General features: G+C 38.5%; 2 protein-coding genes across 2 annotated transcripts; both read right to left on the bottom strand.

Annotated features, from left to right (window-relative positions):
- Positions 1 to 11774: 11774 nt before the first annotated feature.
- On the bottom strand, positions 11775 to 17648 carry LOC134663028 (STE20/SPS1-related proline-alanine-rich protein kinase). Its single transcript, XM_063519319.1, has 3 exons — positions 16661 to 17648; positions 14371 to 14710; positions 11775 to 11930 (listed from the first exon to the last, which is right to left on the bottom strand). Exons 1-3 carry the CDS (start codon positions 17646 to 17648, stop codon positions 11795 to 11797), a joined length of 1464 nt encoding a protein of 487 aa, XP_063375389.1. The 3' UTR covers positions 11775 to 11794.
- A 31-nt stretch (positions 17649 to 17679) lies between these two features.
- On the bottom strand, positions 17680 to 24635 carry LOC134663029 (acyl-coenzyme A diphosphatase NUDT19-like). The gene is made up of 5 exons (XM_063519320.1): positions 24268 to 24635; positions 22047 to 22191; positions 21108 to 21305; positions 18711 to 18918; positions 17680 to 17879 (listed from the first exon to the last, which is right to left on the bottom strand). Exons 1-5 carry the CDS (start codon positions 24564 to 24566, stop codon positions 17680 to 17682), a joined length of 1050 nt encoding a protein of 349 aa, XP_063375390.1. The 5' UTR covers positions 24567 to 24635.
- Positions 24636 to 24927: the final 292 nt, after the last annotated feature.

Below are 24927 nucleotides of genomic sequence, written 5' to 3' on the forward strand. Positions count from 1 at the left end.
TCCTTTAAATGGACCCGAACTGCAACATTTTAAATGTTCTTAGAGGATTCCGGAAGTGATTATCTAGGTTTTAATAAGTAGGTACGAAATTCGAAACTACAATACATATGACTAAAAATAAATAATAAAAAAACTACACATTCTTTTCTTAAAAAAAAACGAATGGCGTTATTCATAAACGCGCCACAAGTCTCAATTAGCTATTAATCGTTTATCTATACATTAACTTATTGGGGCTTGTAAAGTTTTATGAAAAATAGGGTAAAAGTACACAAGGTGATTCGTCACATCTTTCAAAAACTGAAACGATTAAAAAAGCACTCAATTTGGGCCTCCAGTTTACTGGACTAAAAACATTGTTGCTAGTATATATAGTTGCTGTAGTATATGCGTCGATTTCGAAAGAAATGTGTTTTAGGATTCGAATTTCGTACTTAACTAAAGAAGAAGAACATAGTACAGATGATGTAGTGCATAATTATTTTCCCTCGTATTTTCACGGACTTGTCTATTTCAGTCAGTATCGGTACAAAAAGTACTGAGGTTGACTGAAGTAGCATGAGAAATACGAACGGTTCCGAGAAAATACGATGGAAAACAATTACCTATACACTACATCTGTAGGTAATGTTTTGACAGACGGGACGATTCCAAAGTGTCAAATTTTTCCGACACGTTTTGATAGTTTTCCTAGTACTTATATAGATTTTTAAGACTTGATTTTCAAAACTTTAAATAGTCTGCAAATTAGGTTAGGTCACCACTATACGCTTTTTTACAGTACAATTAATTATATTTAAAAATAGCACAAACATTTTAATCTAAGCACAACCTTTTTGTGATAGTCGCTTATTTTATAATTCAGCCACAACTATGTATATTGGTTAATAATGAAATAAATATTAACACTTTCGTAGCGTAGCAAATAACATGGCTTTTCCGCTTATTAGCGAAAAGCGACTACTAACAGCGAACCCGCATAGCGGGTCGCTGGCAGTGAATGTGTGAATGGATTTCATTGTACACACAGCTGCAAAAGAGCATACCCACTTCATAAAAGGAATTCATTCATAAAGTGGGTACGTAGTTTTGCAGCTGTACGTTTGACACGCAATACCTAGATATTTATTGTTGTATTGTAATTTTGTTGAAGTTGATCCTATAGTATGTGGGATACAATTTACTAATATTAGTAGACGCATATATAAATCTTAAATCAGTTAATCTCAATGTTTTACAAAAAAAAACATAGGTACAAATATTTGTACTTAAAATGGTTGTATTTGTTGATATTATGCACTGGTTGTATTAAAAATCCTGATGTTACCCCTAACTAAGATCATAATCGGTATGGTATCGTATTCCGATTAAGAAAAATTTGATGACTTATTTAGTCTTTTGGTCGCAATTTTTTTTTGTGGGACTTATTTTTGCGTAAAAATTGAGTAGCATCAGTATTTTCAGATACATCCTGTATGTTTATTTTGTGTAACTGTCATGTAGGTAATCTGTGTATTTAATGATAATTTAAAAAATAACAATCGCAGCTTTATCGCAATGCATGAAGGTTCATTTTTAACTGGATACATTGTCATGTATAGCGGTGAGTGGTTTAACCCTTCGGACGCCACGCTTTAATCGTGCGCGGCGCGTCATCGTGAAGTGAACCTTGTTCTCATACATTAAGGTTGATATTGGTCTGTAGCCGTGCGCGTCAGTTGACGTCCTTGGCGGGCGAAGGGTTATTATTAATTATGTTTATTTAATTCTAGTTTATTGTCTGTTATTAATATAAAGAAATCCGTATAAGGTCACATCTAACTCAAGTAATTTTAATTCTCAATCGCACAAATGTTCAGTCGTGACACTTTACATTGGAAATAGGGTGAAATCACATCTGTCAGCATCGAGCCGCATTTTACATATGAGAAATCGCTCGTTAGTATGAAGATGCGTACGCATCGGAAAGCTGAAAGCATGCGTACGCATCTTCATACTAACGAGCAATTTCTCATATGTAAAATGCGGCTCGATGCTGACAGATGTGATTCCACATTCCACCCATAGGGAATATTACGCGAAACTCTGCAATTATTCACAATCTGAGGGTCTACCGCAAACGAGAGAGTCGAAATTTTGTTATCTAACCTCTCTATAACTCTTGCATATTCGCGAGCGATAAAGAGGCAGAGATAGGTGAGTTTCGATTTTCGTGTTTCCCGGTAGGCGCTTTGTAAACAAAACGCCTTGGTGTATCAATGTCATATTTTATTGTCTGTGAAAACTTGATAAAAAACAGTTTAAGTTAAGGCATAGTATGTATAAGTTACTCTATGGTTTAAGATACGTGCTAGTGCTGCACTCTGGCGGCAGAACATTGCAGTAATACCCCCTATTGAGTATGAATCTCATGCTTTCTTTTATTTTATTACATTCCACTTGGCAATAGTCTTCCAAGTTTATTTATTTATTAGACATAATTTACACAGCATTTATTTTGTATTAACGAAATCCTACTTAAAATTGATCTAGGTACTTCATAAAATAACTCAGGATTTAAGTATTGTTAAGTAAGTCGGGGCAAGTGCGTCCAAAAGGTTGGTCACGGTGGAAGGGCCTCTTACCTTTTATTGACGGGTAGGGACGCACTTGCCCCAACTGACAATCAATGTATAAAATGGGGTTTCTATACGGTCAATATTATTGTGCCATAAGGAATTTTACGCTAGTCATACTGAAAATATATAATATAATTGACAAATGTAGGTATAGATCTGTTTAAACGTTCCTCGAGGTTTATTTTATGTTTATAGCGTTTAAGCTTAATATTAGGTAATGAAATAAATGCACAATATTGACATTAAACAATTTTAATCACTGAGGAATTGTAAAGAAATGTACTCATTATTTTTATTTGTTGTTACTTGAATTGCTATTAATTTTATTATTCGTTTGTTATTGTTAATAACGCCTTATTAGAGTGAGTGTTTTAGAGTAAAGAGTAAGACTTTGCCTAGTCACGCGGTTTTTTAGAATTTCTGGATGCGGGCTAAGCAATGCAATGGTAGTCCCAAAAAAAAAATCTAGAGATGCTCGAAAAAAACATACATGAATGTTAAAATCGTAAAATCAGAACTATTCTTTTTAACTTGACCATAATCAGTACGGATATGATGGTCGTTTTTGTCTACGTGACAAACTCAGTTGCGCTCTGTTAAAAAGTGACGGATATCTTGTCATGTGGATAAAGTCATCCATAATAGGCCTGCAGGTAAAAACTTTGACATTACTTTATAAAAATATATATATCTGCCATTGCGTTGCTCAGCCTTTTCTTTAGATAAAAATCCTGTACGCACACAGTAATACTCATCTGATTTCTCTCTTGAGCTTATGCCGAGCATCAAGGTTATTTGATATTGTTAGTAAATTAAATATGGCCATGTACCTATTAAATTAATATAGTTTTTAAGCTGTTGAAAGTTGAACCAAACTGGTGATAATATTTTTGTCAAGGCTAGTTATATAGCATACAATTAAATATAAATAAAATGCATGTAGCATACTTTAAAAGCTTAATTATATCATAATAGTGCTAATTTATGGTGTTTTACCTATATGTACCTACTATATCATTAGTGTTAAAAAATGTCGGATATCTGATTCCCTCAAAGTCATAATTCAATAAAGTTATAAAGTCAAGTAATACTACTTAAATCTATTTAAATCAGGGACACTTAAAAGTGGTAGGTTTTTAAAAAAATTCTGAGTGGGACGTGATCTATAAATAAAGTCCAGATCTAAAGAGTAGGTATATTTTTTTATATTTATTTTAAACAGATTTGTTTTGGTTCAACTTTCAGTAAGGTCAATGTGGCTAATTTCGTCGTAGGGGCTATTCCGTCCACGAGCGTATATTTCTTTGACTTTCAATAGTAGGAGAAAAACAATCTGATTATGATTGCTGAAGCTAAAAGCAATCGCTGCTTTGGCGATGAAATTATCAATGATGTTCTTTGTTCGAGAAAAAAGCTAGTGGACGGAATAGTCCCGACGACGGAATTAGCCACATTGATCTTCGCTTATGTTTTTATCACGCTGCTAAAATAAGCAATTTTATTTAGATTACTGTAGACCTAGACACTCGGCGACTAGAGTTTCGCAGTGGGTTGTTTTCTCCAAGGACCAACGGCTAAAGAATTAAGTTGATATTTATACAAAACTTATTTTTATATTCTCATTCCTTTACGCCGACTTGCAGTTAGCGTATGTACATTCTGTCAATGTGGCACACACTGTCAATAAATAATGACAGTATTCTTGCTTTATACCTGACCGTCTAGCACGAGTTGCGTCACGCGCGAATCCATACTTGAAGTCGCGCGCGAGAACGCAACTCATGCTAGCAAGTCTGTACTACACTCGCATAACTAATATGTCAATACAACACCTCAGCCTATCGGGTTAACGTATAGTTATATATTTACGCCAAAAGTATTTCGTTAAAATATTAAGGTACGCAAACCGCAGTTACTTTTTATAGAAAGTTTCCAAGTGTTACTGCTAGAGCTCATTTAGACGATGCGAGAACTCGCATGCAAGTTTCATTATATTGCGGGTTTTGATCGGTCGGTTGAATCGGACGTAACCAACAGTCCGCAATGTAACTAAAATCGCAAGCGAGTTAGCGCGTCGTTTAAATCAGTCCTTAACTAGGTACCTATCTGTAGCCAAAAACGTTACCTAATATTAGCCTTGCTCCACAAAAGTTAACTGCGATGTGGATGCACTTTTTTACAATAAGTGAACCGGATGGTAAATATACATGAAGTAATTACCTGAAAGTGTTTGAGCATGTTTTTGTACGAGTTGTAGTATAAGTAAAACCATTTATTTACAAACAAGATATATACAGTGGTATTACTAAAATAATAAATTAAAAACTAGTAGTAGTATTAATTTTGAGTAGGTATATGTACAGCCAGCAGCAATAGTTGCTAAGCGGGCGAGGTGTTCAAAATGATCTTGACGCGACTTTATTGCTAAGAGACTAAGAGGGCGTCAAGGTAATTTTGAACACCTCGCCCGCTTAACAACTTCAGTTGCTGACTGTAGTTAAATTAAATTGTGAAAAGCGTAATTTAAGGTTCTAAACTTACCTATTAAATGTAATCGTATAGCTAAAGCTCGTTGCGTATATCTGTCAATAATTCGTCCATACTTTCGTCATTACTTCTCAAACGAAAGTAACTTTATTGACAGTGTGTGGCCATAATTTATTAGTAGTTGGACTAAGACTAGGTAGTTACGGTAAGGTTTTGAAAAATCTTAGAGGTTTTGAATAAAATATCCTGCCGAAAAGTTTATACGTTTTATTATTAAAAATACCTCAAAATAAGCAACAAACAAATAACAATGTAAACCGTGGTTCGGGAGAACCACGTGTGAGCGGGAGGGAGAACGCTTTAAATAAGGTTTTTGTAAAAATAACCTTATAACGTAGGCATAGAAGTTATTTTTAAATGTTTGTACCGACCGACCACCATTTCAATATTCTTTGGGCCCTGAATTAAGTATGAATTTTGAAATATTGGTTATTTCTTAAAATACAGACTCTCTAGACTGTCTGTATTGGTTTCAATAATCCATCTAACATAGTTTAAGAGTTTGATCATAGTAGAAAAATAAATATCGATTTTAGCGCAAATAGAAAAAAATACCAAGAAGAAAGAAACAGCTAACAAAAACATTTACAAAAAGCATTCTTTCTCCCGCCAACTCCAATGTGCATGTCATAGTACATATAATAGGAAACATCTATATCGTTACTATAATACTAGATCTACCAACCCCTAGCGTATTTCATATACAATTCTTACATGTCTCATTATGATTTCAATAGGTGGCAGCACCATCAGTAATAATATTTTGAATACTTTAAAAAGTGCATACTAGGGGATATAAAATTACGTGCAAGCGAGACTTTAATGTCAATTTTACTCCCTTTTGTGGATATTCTATCCATAGCCTAGATGGTATACTTAATCATTTATTTAATCTCTTGTCTGAGTCTTGATAGATTTTTTTTTCATATTATTGCATTCTTTTTTCGATTTCTTCTGCTCTATATAGCACAACCGAGGTTTGAACCCACGATTTTTGAACACCACACGATATGAAAGGTTCTATAACACTGCAAAGAATATCAAACTAGTTACCGAACCGATATTTCAGATAATTTTAATAAGGTGATTCTTTTAGTAATTTCTCAATTAATATTATTACTGACAATATCCACTCTATTATGGCACTTGCACACGTAATATGAAGAGCCTTCGTAATACAAAATGTATGACTAAATGATATGATACAGTCACAACGTCTCTTAATTCTCTATTGCCGTCCTTTTCAACTCGTAAGGTGAATGTGGAAAAGACCGTCTACATGCTCTTTCGTAGCTTACGTTTGTACACATACTCCACTTACAGAAGGTCGGTAGAACAAGAGGAGCGAAGCTCTTCCTTTCTGACTGTGTCTGAGCGAAGTACGTACTTATACAAATACGTGTACGGTTTTCCCAACCAAACATTTTATATCCGGTCTTTGCCACATTGACCGATTAATCTTAATAGATTCGAAAAAGAAAGCAGGACAAAAATATTTGCATCTAGTTTTACTATTATTACTTAGATATTATTGTCAACTTTGTCCATATACTGTTGACTTAGTACTTTCCCTACTAAAGTAAAGGCCGAAGAAAGACGCAGTGATGTTATAGAAAGAGATAGTAATTATAATCATTTATAATATAGCTAATGAAAAACTGCATCCCAGCGATGCAAATCATTTATTTAAAAGTTGATTATAAGATTTACAGAATGAGACTTCCATCAAAAAATATCACATTATTTTAATTTTATGACATATTTTTTGCATTATCATAAGTCAATCTCTCTGGCACCATACCTATTTATATTTTTGTCTTTATTTGTAATCTTACATGGACTTGTGAAGGCGTTGCTAAGGCAGTACTTTATATAAGCGAGAAAATTCTAAATTATTTGAAATGAACTTATTTTCCAATAAAAAAGTAACTTTGTAATTTAAATTATGATAACAGGGTTTACAGTGTAATACTAGCAAACTTAGTTAATAATATAATATAAAACATGGAAGATATTTCGATTAGTTGAAATTACCCCGCAGTCGAAATGGCCCCCCTCCACCTTAATGTAAATACATAGTTATTTTTCATTTCAGAGAGTTAGCTCTAAAAAATAAGAAAAATTAGTGTTTGGAGATACTGGGTGTGACAATCGATTAATACTTTCTGTAGTAGGCGCGCTAGGCGTACACTCACACTCCCTAAGCCCTATATAAGCTCATACATTATTCAAGACATCAGCTGCAGCCAAAAAGGGCCCCGCCCTAAAATGCCTCCCTCTCACCCCCAAGGGGGAGTGTCAGAAGACTAGCTGATATTCAATACATTATAGATTTATACTCCAAGCAAGTAGTATCATTGACCACCCATTGACATGGCGACCCTGCCAGGATACATCACACAGGGTACGCACATTTCTTTAACAAGTTCATCTCATATAATTTCATTAATAACGAAATGCTTCCAGAAAGATTATTGTCGGTGACATATTAATTTTATTTACAAAGCTATGAAAGTGCGCTTAAAATACGAGCCATTCCCAAACGAAATCATAGTGAATAGAGAAAAGTAGGTGACCCTAAAGCAAAACCAAGAAAACGAGGTATCGACGCATCAAATATTGAAATATGCATCTTAAAGTTAATATTTTTCTTTTCAATGTATTTTTTGGAGTGCAATAAATAATAGGACATAACGTTTAATTATCAGAAATGTAAAATTATAAAAAAAAACAGAATGACCAACAACAAAAACATGGCGCTAGTGCAGGGTGGAGGTAGACGGGTTAGGTAGGGCTGCACCGTCATTGAGACCGAAGAAATGATGCAATAAATAATATGTGTATTTTTTTTTAGTTATCTCTTTTATAATTATTCCTTAACTTGTTTCGTTGGTCATGCTTTAGTTTTAGACGAGTGCAATAAAAGTGCATTGGAAATGGCGCATTAAAAAACCTACTTCACCTAAGTCGCTATGGCTAATCGTAGGAACTAACGGCGATATGAAACAATCGTTTAAATGGGCCATAGAGTAAAGCCATTCTTAAAATTAAAGCCCCTTCTGGATGCTAAACGAATCCAAATTGTATTGTAATAGGGAATATTACGCGAAAGTCTGCGTAGGGGGCGCCACTCCCACAATAAGTCACAATCTAAGGGTCTACCGCAAACGAGAGAGTCGAAATTTGGTTATCTAACCTCTCTAGCAATCGAGCGATTAAGAGGCAGATAGCCGAGTTTCGATTTCGCGTGTCCCGGGTAGGCCCTTTGTAAACAAACCGCCTTGATGTATCAATGTGATATTTGATTGTCTGTGAAAACTTGTCAAAAAACAGTTTAAAGTACAGTGAGTATAAAAGTTACTCTATGGTATACTTAAGTCGCTAGTGCTGCACTCTGGCGGCAAAACATTGCAGTAATATTCCCTATTGTAAGATCCATCGAATCAGGGTTTCATACTATAGTTAGTTTAGTTATCATTGTCCGCGGGCCTAGCCACGCCCGTATTCGATCAAATCGTTCCTATATGGCTACCACCAGTTTGGCACTGACATAAACGCCATCGAGACGTATCAAGATCGTAGACGTTAGCGTATATGTCAGTTTTGACACTGTCAGTGACTCATGGTACGGACTTTGATTACTGATTAGAAAATCAAGTTCACATCGATCCATTTATATACTGGATCAACCAAATCTTGTCAGTAGTAAAAGGCGGCAAATTTGAAAAATCGCGGGTTAGCAACACTGTGTTCGAATAATTCCAAAATCGCGTGTCATCTGTGTGTTATCTGTGGAATGTGGATCGTGAATGACAGCCATCATCTTATTGTTTACATTCTGAATCGTTTCTATTCCAAGATAAATTTCTGCTGTCACCATTAAATACCAAGATTATGCATGACCTCAAGCAAAGCTAAGGTGCCTACAATGTACAATCATGCTCGTTGACGGTAAACGTTACTAAAATTTGAGGTTATGATAATTCACTCGAACTGACGTATGAAGGGAGGAAAAATAAAGACATTTTGGTTCGATGTACATTGCTGCTTTTCTTAGCGCAATTCCGCTCTTTGAGTGTTACATGGTGTTACCCTACTTTAATTTGCAGTACATTGCTACTGACAAGATTTGCTTGACGCACTTTATGTGAGCCTAAAAATATTAGTAGTGGGGATTCATTTTAAGATTGGTTATACTTTCGTTAACCTAACGGTTTTGTACAGATTATAACCCAAAAATTCGTCCAGAAATTCATATTTTGAGCTAAAAATAATAAAACTATCATAAATCCATTACTCACCAATAAAATGTGTATTCGGAGCGTAAAAACAATATAGAACTTAACTAGTTATAGTTATAGACAGACTTGACGCGCCTGGCGTCGATAATAGGTACCCTATCGTTGGCATCCCACCCATGGTAGGCACCTCTAACCTTATGTTAAAGTAGCAGACTTTCCTACATATTCGTGACGTCCCACGGGTAAAGGTACCTTATGGCCGTTGGCGCTTACGCTATTATTAACGCCGCTCCGCCGCCGCGCGCTATTATTATTGCGGCGCTATGCGACGTAAGCGCCAAGTGCCATAAGGTACCTTTTGCCGTGGAACGTCACATATTCGTGACGTCACGAAAAAGCGAGAACTGATGATATGGGTTTAAGTTTTAAATGTATTTTTGATTATAGAGTGTTGTGGCGTTATTAAACTTTAATTTTAAAACATATTTTTATTTATTTATTTTATGTGATGCATTGTAATTTATGTCCAAATAAATATAATCACTTAATTTTATATACAATATGCTCCTGAGCGGAATGAAAAATACACATTTATTGAGGAAATTTCACAATAAAATAAAATAATAACTAAAACATAAAAACATACACGTTAATTTTATTTTGACATGGTTATAAACCTAACATAAAATAAACCTTAGAAAAGAGAAAATAATTACATTTAACAATATAAACATGGTTCCGATTAAGTAAGCGTCGAAGTAATTTAATAATTAAATATCTCAACAACACTCGATAATCTATGCCACAAACACAACCCTAATAATGGGGTTGGCAACTGTCAAAGGTTTGCATAGATGGCGCCATCATAGCTTGCTCCTTTTTCTATGAGATTTGGCTCAAAGGGCTGGCATCCAGGGCGTTAAAAAAAAAAAAATTGGACACAATTCTAGGGATTGACAGGGCAAGCTATGATGGCGCCATCTGCTAAATACTTCGACCGGCCAACCCCATTCTAACGTTTTAAAAACACCAAGCGAATTAGCTCGAGCAAGCTGCCAGCAATGTCTATGCATTAGATAAAAAAAAATTAAGTGTTGTCAACCCTCGGCGTTCTTCATAAACGTCTGCTAAGTTAATCATCTGATGATCGTCGTTTGTCCCTCTCTGTGGCATAACGACAGATAGGGACAAACGACGATCATCAACTGATTAAGTTAGCAGCCGTTTATGAATAACGCCATTTCGCCGGCGCATGAGGTCAACGACCCGGGAATTAATCATATATTTTACCGCAAAGACATAAGACCTTGCAACTCATGGCATGCGATTTTAAGACAGAGAGAATATAGTGGTTTTGAACTTTATTTCAAAGTGACAGGGCTCAATTTTGCATAATTTACTCTTATGCCATAAAATCGATCGATCAAATTAGCATGCGATTATCGGTGACGTTTATAGAGGCCGGTTCATCGATAGTCAGTTGGAAATTGGAAATAAATAAGTCGACGATGGAAATCAGCTTAGAATAAATTTAAAAGTGGAAAAGAATACTGTCCCGGGTGAGACTCGAACTCATGACACTGGCCCATCGATCGCTCTGCCATCTGAGCTACCGAGACCTCACACGACAGCAAATATTTCCACCATATGGGTCTTTAGGCATCCTAGCGACATCTACCGTAAGAGTGTTACACTTCTTACACGTTTCTGTTTGATACAAAATTCAGACCGTTGTCATTGTAAAGCCATCCTTAAGCTTTGGATTCCTCCGAAAACGGTGCCGTCATATGACGGCGGTCATATAGCGGCAGCAAAAGACGGCCGTCTTTACGGTGGCGACATGTGGCAAGTACCACGGCGTCATAACACACCGTCATCCACCAAGGTCAAAGCGGCAAATTTGAAAAATGTAGGCGCGATGGGATAACGTCCCATAGAAAATTTGAATTTCGCGCCTTTTCCTACTGACAAGATTTGCTTGATCATCTATAATTTACTTGGAGGATGAAATATCATCAGAAGAGGAAAATAATCGTAGCACGGAATCATTTAATCAAATCTCGTGTCATTTATTCAATATGGCGTCACCGCTATCTAATAAAACGTTCACGAAACTATCGACATCGTCATGACGGCCGTCATCTTACGTTACGTTGACAATCAACGTAACGTAACGCCGTCTAGGAAACCGCGCCATCTTGTTTACATAGACAACGTTCTAGTGACGTCAGTCAACGCTATATAGCGGCCGTAATATGACGGCACCGTTTTCGGAGGAATCCAAAGCTTTACACGTTTCTGTTAGATACAGAATTAATTCAGACCGTTGTCATTGTAAAGCCATCCTTATTACGATGGTATAAGGTTCACCGATAGGTTGGTGGTAGTTTAGTCGACAATGGAGATCTGCGCGTACCCGATGAGCCCCTTCTCGTCCGGGGGCTCCGCGGGCGCCGCGTCCAGGCGGAACGTGGCCGTGCGGAGCGGCGCGCCCGGGCCCGGGGACAACCAGTTGTCCACTAACCTGCAAATTTAATAACCCATGTTTAATTGATATAGCTGGTCAACCAAATCTTGACAGTAAAAAAAGGCGCGAAATTCAAATTTTCTATGTGACGATATCCCTTCGCGCCTACATTTTTCAAATTTGCCGCCTTTTTCTACTGTCAAGATCTGGTTGACCAAGTATATGTATCAAAAATCTAATTTTTGATACAAGATCTTTGGAATGTAGATACAGTAGAACCCGCTTAATACGATCATGTTTAACCCGATTTTCCGCGTAATACGCCATTTTACGCCGGTCCCTGCAATTTTAGGCCTGTTTTCATACATTTTTTCACGGTTAATACGACTCGTGTCCCGCTTAATACGCCTTCTATATTGTACTTATCTGTCCCGTTACGCAACATCTGCACGTTTGTGTTTGTGACTTAACCATCGTATTGTTATGCAATACGCCGTTAGCCAACATTTTTTTGTGTTTATTACCTACCTCAGGTTTTTTTTTTGATTTTATCTAATATCTTTTGTCGGGTCCTCATCGGCGTGAGAATGCGATGCCATCTGCTTGACCGTTGTGGACCACGGAGTGCAAGCTATCGCTCCCAGATTTATTTTCAGTCAGTTACTCCACGACTTTCTAATTGAACCTATCGTTAGTATTCATAGATTATTTAACCGCGTGTAAACTTATACCTACCTACACTTAGATTTAATTCGCTCATTATCACCGCTATTATAGTTTATTTTCACGTTTAATACGATTTCCCGTTTAAGACGCCTTTTTTGCTAGGTCCCTTCAGAATCGTCTTAAGCGGGTTTTACTGTATAAGCAACATAATATATTATTGTACTCAGTGTCGGCTCGAGCCCTTGATCAGGGTAGAGCGAAATCGGGGTTTGGCGCCCTTCGTTGAAGTTTTCAAGCGTATTTTCCACCAGCCCCCCCCCCCTCGCCACACTCTTTTAAAACTTTTTTTTTCTCATTTGCCATTTTGACGCCCCCCTTGCCATCCGGCGCCTAGAGCGGCCGCTCCACTCGCTCTAGATCCGGCACTGATTGTAGTACATATAAGGAGAGGCATGCAAAACAATCCTTATTGGAGCTATAATTTTATTTCATTAGTATTGTTATTATTTTCATTTTTATTTTTTATTTTTATTTTGACGATCATGATAGAAATTCTTATATTTTTGACATCAATGCAAACTTATTATGTAATTGTCTTTCATGAAATAAATCATCTATCTATCTATAGCTGGTCAACCAAATCTTGTCAGTAAAAAAAGGCGCGAAATTCAAATTTTCTATGGGACGATATCCCTTCGCGCCTACATTTTTCAAATTTGCCGCCTTTTTCTACTGACAAGATCTGGTTGACCATCTATATCTATCTATGACTCTCATCCATATCAGGTTAGGAATGTAGTCCACATACAGAGAGTCATGTGAGATGACTCTCCTCTATATAAGGAATGGAATTTAGGTTAACCTACTGGTCACCTTCCATGTGTAAGCCTCCCCACCTAAATTCCCTAGTTTATATATATACTAGTTTTGAATGAATAAATGACAGTATTTACTCGACAGTCCTGTGTTTCACTTCTATCTTGGGTCCCATCCTTACATGGCGATCCTGCCAGTTGCGTAAAGTTCCCATCCTTACAACTTATTGTTGACTGTGCTTTTCTTTCGACGGGCGACTAATACTCTTCTAGTCTAACCCGAGCACAGGTTTTAACTCGATCTAATTAGTGGGTCTAATTTACTTTAAAAGATTTGTCCGGAACATACATTTATGCATTGCAAGTTAAATACAAACTTGTAAAATGGACTAAAATAGTCACCCCTCATCCGGACTCATCCAGAGCACTAAGTGCAAACATTGGACAAAGAATTGGGACAAGTGGAATACCACCCTTAAGCTTTGGATTCCTCCGAAAACGGTGCCGTCATATAACGGCCGTCATATAGCGGCAGCAAAAGACGGCCGTCTTTACGGTGGCGACATGTGGAAAGTACCACGGCGTCATAACACACCGTCATCCACCAAGGTCAAAGCGGCAAATTTGAAAAATGTGGGCGCGATGGGATAACGTCCCATAGAAAATTTGAATTTCGCGCCTTTTCCTACTGACAAGATTTGCTTGATCATCTATAATTTACTTGGAGGATGAAATATCATCAGAAGAGGAAAATAATCGTAGTACGGAATCATTTATTCAAATCTCGTGTCATTTATTCAAAATGGCGTCACCGCTATCTAATAAAACGTTCACGAAACTATCGACAAGGTCATGACGGCCGTCATCTTACGTTACGTTGACAACCAACGTAACGTAACGCCGTCTAGGAAACCGCGCCATCTTGTTTACATAGACAACGTTCTAGTGACGTCAGTCAACGCTATATAGCGGCCGTAATATGACGGCACCGTTTTCGGAGGAATCCAAAGCTTTACCTTTGTAAGTGCACCGCCACAGCGCCAGCATCTCTCTGCTCCACCAAGCCCGCACCGACCAGCTCCGTTGCAATACCGTCCGCAGAATCCTTCCCCGGAGCGAACTCAAACCGGATATCGTTCAGCTCATTCCTATCATTCCTCATCCGGAGCACCAGGTTGATGAGGGGAGGTTCCTCGGAGCTGGTTCCTAAGGAGCCTATGGTGAAGGTTCCGGCCCCGGAGGTTGGTTCTTCCTCGTCGGAGGAGTCGGCGCGGGCGAGTGTGTTCATGGGCCGGTCGCGAACCGCGTTGTCTTCGTCGGCACCGTTTTCGTCGTCGCTTTCCCACACCCATTCGCCTGGAAATATAATAGTATTTTTCTCAAAAATGGACGGCAAAGTCGACGTTGCCGGTTAAAAAATAGGTCGCGAAGTGCGTAGTTTATGGTCATTCAAAAAATTAAAAAGTTAAAAACATTGCAGTCTCGATTTCGGGACTGCAATGTCGCATACAAATTCCATTATTTAACGAGTTCCAAACTTTTTAAAAGTTGAAATGGCCATATGAAATGAAGGCATGGGTCCATTGAACAGCCAAACAGATAATCAGTACTTATTATTATAATGTTGGTACCGCGACTATTTAGGTGTCTCAAATAGGTTGGCGTATTTTCAGCAGAAAAATACACTTCTATTTTTTTTTAAAGGTGGCAAAGCAAATCTTTTTAATGGTTTACTTTTTTCTGTGAAAATTAGAACGTTGCTTCTGTAAAACATTTCTATTTCTTGCACCATTTTTGAGAAAAGCACTATATATGACTCGGCTGGAAGGCTACTTGCTGGCTTCGGATTCAATTAAACGGACTCCCGGAGTCCGTTTAAAACGAATCCTCAGCCAGCAAGTAGCTACTTCCGAACCTCGACAATAATGTACTATTATGCAACCGTTGTTTAAGAGAGGTCAAAAAAGGCGAGTGGCGTGAGCACTGACAATCCAACCTCTAGACTGAGCTTAGGCCAATTCTTTCATGAAACTGATGCTGCCAAAAATACGGGGTTGCGGGGGGACGAGGTGAGCGAATCCCGTGCCGTGATTGGTTCGTTCAAAGACACGGACCAATCACAGCACGGGATTGACTCGAAGATAGAGTAACGCTACCGTATGTGTGGCAGAGGAGGTAGCGCGACTATGCTATGTCTAGAGGTTGGATTGTCTGTGGGCGTGAGTAACAATTTGAGGCGAAGCCGAAAATTGTTAACAAAGACGCCACGAGTATTTTTTGACTCAGTTAAACAACGTTGCATACAATACTTTTTCTACGACCAAGCACTTACTTTGAATTCAAGAAGTAGCAAAAATGGAGGGTACGGGCGGGAAAAGAATGAATGAATGAATGAAATTAAAGAAAAACATGTCTATGGTTCACTTATTTGTCAGAGATGACATTTAAAATAAGGTTGGCAACACTGTATTTCATTCAATATTTTTTAAGTGTTACACGAAGTATCGTAAAATCGTCAAAAAGATACTGCGTGTATGCACAAATTCGTTTTTGGGGAATAGACTAAAGACTTGTCTTGACAACTATAAGATAGGGGTTTAAAGGTGTGTGCACGATCCTTTAAATGACAAATAAAAGTACGGGAGTAGAAAATAGTACATTACATACCTAGGGAGGTGAATTCGTGAATGCTCCAGATCGCAGGTGTTTGTGGCCCGAACCGAAGGTGAGGGCCATAAATATGCGAACTGGGGCTTTACGAATTACCGCCCGTGGTTTGTCTAAAGTTTTACGTCTTGCCTTGGCCAGGAAGTGAGATTTATAATGCTTTATATTGCAAAGGCAAAGATTCAACAATAGTAATTTAGAGCGATAATCTGAAAGAGATTCATTGCTTTAATTTTATTTGGATGTGAAAAGTTTGAGAGAGAAACGTGTTACCGAGTTGGATACCTGGGGCCCGTTTCTCAAAAGCTTGTAATTTGTAATAAAAGCGGATGTCACTTTTTGACAGCTTTTGTTAGAAAGGGACTTCCACTCGTATTACAAGTTACAAGCTTTTGAGGAATGGGCCCCTGGAGTCGGACTAATCTCATAATAGGACTACTTCTCCTAAATCACGTCTCGTAGCAGAGGTAAACACAACAGGCGGTCTTATCACCAAAAAGCGATCTCTTCCCGACAACCTTCATTCATTATAATTATTATACAATTTTCTTTGAAAGTTGTAGGTCTATTCTGCTTCCACACCACACATTTCAAGTGACAATCTGTATTACAGAAAAAGATAGAAATAATAAAATCTACCTGTCTCCATCCGATGCAGCCGCCCCGACGCTCCGGGCTGCCGACGCGACGCTTTATGCGCTCGCGTCTCCATACTAGGCCCCGTCGACACCAGCGTCTGAACCAAATACTTCCTGTCTTTAGCCTTCTTGAAAAACGCATGCTTCAACAATTCAGTCGAAGATGGCCGCTTCGTTGGATCCTTTTGCAAACACTCAGAAATCATTTTCCTAAACGTCTTCCCGTAGGCTTTATACTGGTCTTTTTCCTCCGCTCCCGTGTCAAGAGTTGGCGGCTCGTTTTGAAGAGTCAACATTAAAACTTTCATAGGAGGATACTTGTGGTACGGCGCTGTGCCGGTAGCCATTTCTATAGCAGTTATCCCGAACGACCATATGTCCGCTTTGAAGTCGTAGCCGTGGTTCTGTTCCATAACCTCTGGTGCCATCCAGCATGGTGTGCCAACGAAAGTGTGGCGCACTTTTTGTCGGGACAAATCTCGACCGGTTGCCAACCAAGCTGACACTCCGAAGTCAGCTATCTGTACCGCACCATCGTCGCCAAGAAGTATATTCCCCGCTTTGATATCTCGGTGGATCTGTCCGTTCTGATGGAAATATTCAAGGCCGCGTAGGACTTCTTTAAGCACGGTGGCTATTGTAGCTTCGTCGAAAACTCCGTGGCGGCAGTTAGTCACGCGGACTTTATGCTTTATTATGTCGAGGAGCGACCCGCCTTCTAAAAGCCGTAGAACTAGCCAAAGCTCCTCGCGAACGACAAACGACGTGTAATAGGTTACTACGTTCTCGTGGTTACATGAGGACATAGCTTGGATTTCTTTTAAAAGCTCGTCCATGGAAGTATTCCATTTGTCGAGGTTGATACGCTTGATGGCACATTTCTCGTTTCTAGGTTTACACAAAGCCGCATGAACTACAGCGGTCGCACCAACACCAATAACTTCTAAAAGCTCATAATCTTCTTGGCTATTAGGCCAAGCGCTCGCCATTTTGAATACTAGAGTTTACGTAAAATACAAGTTATGCTACAGGGATGATCCGATCACCCATATCTATGTGGTTGTCAAGTTTGCAGTTTTTGATGATGAACTGCTTCTCGGTGCTTGCTTCGAAACGGTGCAGTGTGTGACAGCTTTGTCTTATTTCTTGCACTGTCTTGTCTTTTTGTATGATTTGACCATCATTTAAGTAGTCTACATTTGATGGGTAGAGCTCGTCACCTGAAAAAAATGTGGATTATACAGCTGCTTTCATTGCTTTCAAGAAGGAAAGATAGAAGAAAGAGAGTTTGAATATTGTATCAATATGTACTATTTATGACTTTAAATATTTTTATTAAGTGTTGGAAATAAAAAGAGTGAAAAAAAAAGAGTATTATTAAAAGCTTAGGAACGACTTCCTTGAATTAGAATTTGTTTATAAAAATATTTATTTAGTTCAAGTGTTCAAAATTTTACTCCATTATGTAGTTCAAAATGCAACTTATACTTAAAAATAATGTAGTGGTGTATTAAGTAATGCTAATTACACTACTACATTATTATTTGATCTCAGTACAGGGGTGACATAGTCACTGTGTGACAAAATCCCTTTAAAAATATAATATGGATAAAAAAAAATTGATTTGATTTTATCCTTATAAAAATAAAATAATATATGGGGCATTATCTTTAAAAAGGGACCTTATTGTCGATGGCGCTTACGCCGCACAGCGTCGCGCGGCATTGTATTTATATCGGAGCATCGTTAATAATGGCGTAAGCGCCATCGACAATAAGGTCCCCTTTCATAGATAACGTCACATATGTATTTTTTTGTAGGCAGCACTAACAGCATGCTAAGGGCGTTAGACGAGCGCCTCGATACGATATACGCCTCATCGATGCTCATTAAATACTGGGTAGAACTAATAGTCATCGGTAGGTCTAAGTAGATATAGGTTACTAACATAGTGTTAAGTCTAAAATGTTACTAACAAAATATGGATCGTCTTTTGGTCTGAAAAAAAGATTTTTTTTTTTTTTTTTTTTTTTTTTTTTTTTTTTTTTTACCTGGCAACAGATGTATCTCTCCATCCCTAGCCTTCAGTATCACGGGGTAAAGCAGGGCATTCCCCTCTGGGCCTCGTTTGGCCGCGAACCGTATGAGTTGCTCGCAGTCCGGGGCGAGACGCAGGCGGTTCAACTCGTAACTCTGCGGTGGGAAGAGTACCAACTCCTTCTTGTGGTACTTTGCTAGGATATCGTCAGGGCTGGCCCACTGGAAAAATAAAGAATTAATTCAGTCATCTTCTAAGTTACATGAGAAACTAGTTTTTAGGGTTCCGTACCCAAAGGGTAAAAACGGGACCCTATTACTAAGACTCCGCTGTCCGTCCGTCCGTCTGTCACCAGGCTGTATCTCACGAACCGTGATAGCTAGACAGTTGAAATTTTCACAGATGATGTATTTCTGTTGCCGCTATAACAACAAATACTAAAAACAGAATAAAATAAAGATTTAAGTGGGGCTCCCATACAACAAACGTGATTTTTGACCGAAGTTAAGCAACGTCGGGCGGGATCAGTACTTGGATGGGTGACCGTTTTTTTTGCTTGTTTTTTTGTTGATGGTGCGGAACCCTCAGTGCGCGAGTCCGACTTGGCCCACTTGGCCGGGTTTTTTGCATTTAGTCCGGATTCTCAATATTTTTCTTCCCTAAAAAGCAATTGGTAAGTATGAAATGATATTTGGTGCAATGAGACTTTCCTGGTAGTTTTTGGTAAGACACGGGTCTCAAATCTCCATTCCCCGGTTTAAAGGCCGCATGCCAGGGGCCCGTTTCTCAAAAGCTTGTAACTTGTAATACAAGTGGAAGTCCCTTTCTAACAACAGCTGTCAAAAAGTGACATCCGCTTGTATTACAAGTTACAAGCTTTTGAGAAACGGGCCCCTGGTCCGACCTATCTCCTTAACGTGAGAACACTGTATAGAAAGAACGCTAAATGCGAACTGAATTAAACTCAAGACTTGACATCCAAATATGTACCGCCGAATCTACCTCCTGCCGGGCTAGCAAATGATTGGCGCGACAGTATGTCGCCGCGAGATACGACTACCCGTCCCTCTTTAACTAATACAGTTAGAAAAAGACGAGATTACCCGTCTGCCGGTCGCTACGTGCGTCATACTGTCGCGCCAATCAAACTGTGCTAGGCCTACTGACGTAATGATTTCACAGAATGACGTGATGGTTCTGTTGTTTTTGGGAAGAAGCCCGTTATAATAATTCACCTAATAACGTCACAAATCATGAACATTTCAACGGGAGAATCATATCAATTATATGAGTCAGTCAAATGTTGATGTTGAGTGAATCACTCACTGAGGACGAAATGCAAAATTAGGACGAGCTTTCACAACATAGTATGAAACAAAGTCGCTTCTCGCTGTCTATCTGCCCCTATGTATGCTTAGATCTTTAAAACCACGCAACGGATTTTGGTGCGGTTTTTTTTATAGATAAAGTGATTCAAGAGGAAGGTTTATGTATCATTTGTTAACCCATGCGAAGCCGGGGCGGGTCGCTAGTATCAATATAATTGGCTCCCGCATAGCTTTTTGCGGACTCAATCTCTACGAGTCGCAGTTATAATAACCGGCCCAATGCGTGTCGCGCCATGCATAATGGAGGAACCGTCCGTCTGTATGTCGTATGTCACAGCCACTTTACTCGAAAATAAATGCTATATTTAAATGAAATATAGGTGTATTTTATGAGCTGTTACTTGGTTGAAGTTAAAATTACAAATAACCAATTTCAGTGCACATATGTATGAATTTGTTGGTCTCTATTGTTTCCCAAAAGGTTTTAAGTCATAAATGTCATAATGTATTGTTTGCCCGCATTTTCGTTAGTCATAATGCATTTGGTTCCGAAACCTTTTTAGGATTGCCATAAAACAAACCTAACCTATCTATAAGACAACCTTACGAAAATCCTGAAAAATTTACGGTTTCAGTTTTATGACTAATGATAATATGACGAACAATACATTATGTCTTAAAACTTTATGGGAAACAAAGGGACCCCTTGTATTTGTACCTGCACATGCACCACTTCGTGGCTAGACTCCAAGTCCTCAGGCCTCTTGTCTAAACTGGTGACAAAGAACGCTGTGTCGAACCTCTTCGGGAAGTGTACTAAAGTCAACCAACTCCAGTAGCTAGCCCTAATGTTGGGGTAGCAGGTCTTGCAGAGTAATATATAACATTTGATTTGTACCTGCACATGCACCACTTCGTTGCTAGACTCCTCAAGTCCTCAGGCCTCTTGTCTAAACTGGTGACAAAGAAGGCTGTGTCGAACCTCTTCGGGAAGTGTACCGAAGTCAGCCAACTCCAGTAGCGTAGCCCTGATGTTGGGGTAGCAGGTCTTGAAGAGTAATATATAACATTTGAATTTGTACCTGCACATGCACCACTTCGTTGCTAGACTCCAAGTCTTCAGGCCTCTTGTCTAAACTGGTGACGAAGAAGGCTGTGTCGAACCTCTTCGGGAAGTGCAGCGGAGTCAGCCAGTTGCTCCAGTAGTGGAGTGACCAGATGTCGGGGTAGCAGCCGAGGGTCTTGCAGAGGGTTAGGAGCTCCTCAGGGTTCTTGCTTATCTGGGAATGGTTAAAATGTGGATTTGAAAAAAGCTTTAAATAGTTTTAATGGTGAAATTATTAAGTTATAAAAACACAACACAATTTTTTTATGCCATCCCTTACTCTAGTTTTTGGGTTCCGTACCCAAGGGGTAAAAACAAAAACGGGACCATATTAATAAGACTCCACTGTCTGTCTGTCTGTCACTTGGCTGTATCTCATGAACCGTGATAGCTAGACAGTTTAAATTTTCACTGATAATGTATTTTTGTTGCCGCTATACCAACAAATAGTAAAAACAGAATAAAATATACATTTAAGTGGGGCTCCCATACAACAAACGTGTTTATTTTGCCGTTTTTTGGGCAATAGTCCGCAACCCTTCGTGCGCGAGTCCGATTCGCACTTTTATATTTTGATGATTTACATGGTTTCTTAATGATTTATACAGATATACACAGTTCCTAGAACTAGTGTACGAATTACGAAATATAATTTTATATTAACAATTGAAAACCTTGCTAGGTCTTGTGGAGCTGGGGCAGTTAAGGTTCCGTCACACAGGCGCGTTTTCTGGGCGGGGCGTGAGCGGGGCGCGCCGCTTTTACATATAAAACGCTCACGCCTCGCCCGGAAAACGCGCCTGTGTGACGGAACCTTTAGACTCTTTAGAGTAGCGCTACCTAATTTTTCACGAAAAATAGGCATAATGACAAATGCCCAGTAAAACTATTACGGTCATATCGCTACACATCCTACCTTGGTCTGCCAATGCTTAACATCAAGACCTGGCAGGACACTGGCTGAGAGGCCGCTCCTGTCTTCCTGATGTTCTGTACTGGCCAGTAGAAGGCCTAGCTCTTCAAACGTCTCCCGGATTGCAGTTATCCGCAATGCAATGTGTCTACAACAATAAAAATGTTTACGTTAGGGTGCATTGGGATAAATGCGAAAGCGGGGTAATTTTGAAAATGGCAAATATCTACTAAACTAGAAACACTCCATACTTTAGCAACACTTACGCCACTGCAACGCTTACATGGCATCTTGCGTACTGTTGCTACAGTAGAAAGTGTTTCTAGTTCAGTAGATATATGCCATTTTCAAAATTTTGGATATATTTTGATGCCAGGCGCCAGGCCACTGATGGTGACTATTCATTTTAAAGGCTTCTATAGGCCTTGCAACAAATGGCATGCAATTGTCGATAATTGTTGGCTAAGTAGGTGTAATAAATTTAACTGATTGATCTAAAGCTGCAATGTATTGTAAATTGTATGTCATCATATCACATCATATTAGCCAAAAGACGTCCACTGCTAGACATAGGCCTCCCCCAGAAGCCGGAGATTCTTAGCACCCCTGACTCCGCCAGTGCCCTGTACGTGTATATGCAAATTGTATGTGATTAGTGCTTATCAGTGAAATTTGGAGAGGCCATTACCTGATTATTGGGATCTGTCTATTTATGTATGTATGTGAGTTTTGTGAGTATTCAAGAATAATGAGCTGATTTTAATGAGCCAATCAATCAATTAACTTGTTTTTATGATGTGGGCAAAATATAGTAAATTAAAGTGACTTCAAATCAATTACCTTTTATTTACCTCATTTTACTTACATCTATGCTTCAAATGATGAGCTATAATATGAAGAAAAAAAAATGCTATTCTTACAGCTCATTAGCTCATCATTTTGTTCAAATGTTTCAAATGCTTATGCAGTTTGGTTAACACAAATGCAGTCAAACACTTATTTTTTTAATAATATCTTGTACTGTTTAACCTTTGGATCTCAATGTCAATGTCAATACACAATAAGACAGGTGTTAAGAACCTTGTGAAAGTTTGACATTGTATTTCAGATATTGACATTGAGGCTGTGATAACGTAACTGGTATTTGGGCCATTTTATTTAAAGTTGTCCCCTACACTTTTTGAAGTGAAAACTTCTTTAGCGGCGCTGTGCACTTATTGTGATGGGGAAAAAATGTTGAACTCACGAGAGTTTAAGACGTAAGATGTCATTGAGTTTTCACTTCTGTCGGCACTCCCGGAGTGCAACCCGTTGATTTTTTCAAAATTGGGATTTTTTAGGTTATTTCTACTCAGAATCATGAGCTCTTTTAATCTTAATAGGAGGAAAAAAAGTGTTTCAAAATTTCCATACATTTTTCGATCTTTCCATTCTATGACGTGATCTTTCATTTCCGCTATACAAAATTTATGAAAAATGGTAATGGAATGGGATAAAAACATTGGGACACTTTTATTCTCCTATTAGGATAGAAAGAGCTCGTGATTCTGAGTAGAAGTAACATAGAAATTCACATATAAAAAAAAAGTGTAGGGGGCAACTTTAAATAAAATGGCATTTTAGGCAATTTGGTATAAAATTTTGGCAAAGCCCTTTCTACTGTATGCCTCGCTAAGCATTGCACTAGCATAAGCGTTGCTAAAGTATGAATATGAAGTGATGGTCAAATCTTAGTTTAAATTTAAAAAGTATCGTAACTAATTGCCACTACATAAGTGACAAAATGCAACCTGGGGCCCGTTACTCTAAAGCTTGTAACTTGTAATACAAGTGGAAGTCCCTGTCTAACAACTGTCAAAAAGTGCAATCCGCTTGTATTACACGTTACAAGCTTTTGAGAAACGGGCCCCAGGTAGAATGTCATCCTAAGAAAAACATACAAAGCTTACCTCATTTGTAAATACTTATATTACTTATACTCGCAAAGGCTGTAAATATGTACCTATGTAATTTGTTTGATCATAACTCTCAGATGCATTGAGATTTAGCCAATACGAGGTTCAGTATATTTACTTAGGCATAGAATATACACAGATAATTGCAAAACCAAATATACTTAGATAAAAACGTAGTCCTTGCAAGGATTAGCTGTTTTAACACTCCTTGAGCTGTATTAACACTTTATTATCATCTGTAATTTACATTAAAGCAATGTTTACATTACCTTTTGACAGGGTTATCACGTAGTATCGGTGTGACTGGAGCCTCGGGGCCGTGGAACGCCTCAAAGTGCCTCTGGCCGTAGCCGAAACTCTTAAACAAATTCAGCCACTCGTCACTCGCGTCCGAGGGCTCAGTGACACCCCCGGGGAACACCACGCTGTTTGCAAACGACGCGCTCGCCGTACGTGTCTGGAACAGTATATCGTAGTTTAAACCCTCTCGCGGAACCACAACCTTCTTCTTACTGAGCACTATTAACGTCGCAGCGTCACGCCAACTGGTTCTAATGACATTATTCATAATGAGCACCCGATACTGCGCCGAAAACTCGGTAAATAACCAGCCTACAAGGTCTCATTATCTGTTACGTAGCAGTTGGCGTTCGGCACTTACCTACACAAATAGTACGTCGCCTAACTAAAATTCTTATCATTAGTTTGTTTCTAAGATGGCATAGCGTAGAGACCAATACAAAAATAGCATACAATTGACATTCACTCACATTTTTATGATTCCAGAAACTTTTTATTTGTCTTATTCCAATTGCAAGAATCACGTACTGCGTTCCGTATAGAAATTGAAATAGAGTATGGAGAATTAGTTTTTAACGTGACGTAATACGCGCTATATTACAATAGCACAAAATCGGCTGTATTGAGTA

Source organism: Cydia amplana, chromosome 4 (genome assembly GCF_948474715.1).
Source record: "Cydia amplana chromosome 4, ilCydAmpl1.1, whole genome shotgun sequence".
Taxonomy (NCBI): Eukaryota; Metazoa; Arthropoda; class Insecta; order Lepidoptera; family Tortricidae; genus Cydia; species Cydia amplana.

What these genes read in the sequence shown, in the direction of transcription:
- LOC134663028 (XM_063519319.1), bottom strand. Translation starts at nt 17,648, where the DNA reads ATGGCGAGCGCTTGGCCTAATAGCCAAGAAGATTATGAGCTTTTAGAA. An exon ending in GCTGCATCGGATGGAGACAG is followed by an intron (nt 14,711 to 16,660) that starts GTAGATTTTATT and finishes TTATATTTCCAG; the next exon opens with GCGAATGGGTGTGGGAAAGC. An exon ending in GTGGCGGTGCACTTACAAAG is followed by an intron (nt 11,931 to 14,370) that starts GTAAAGCTTTGG and finishes TTAAATTTGCAG; the next exon opens with GTTAGTGGACAACTGGTTGT.
- LOC134663029 (XM_063519320.1), bottom strand. Translation starts at nt 24,566, where the DNA reads ATGAATAATGTCATTAGAACCAGTTGGCGTGACGCTGCGACGTTAATA. An exon ending in CGTGATAACCCTGTCAAAAG is followed by an intron (nt 22,192 to 24,267) that starts GTAATGTAAACA and finishes TTATTGTTGTAG; the next exon opens with ACACATTGCATTGCGGATAA. An exon ending in TTAAGCATTGGCAGACCAAG is followed by an intron (nt 21,306 to 22,046) that starts GTAGGATGTGTA and finishes AACCATTCCCAG; the next exon opens with ATAAGCAAGAACCCTGAGGA.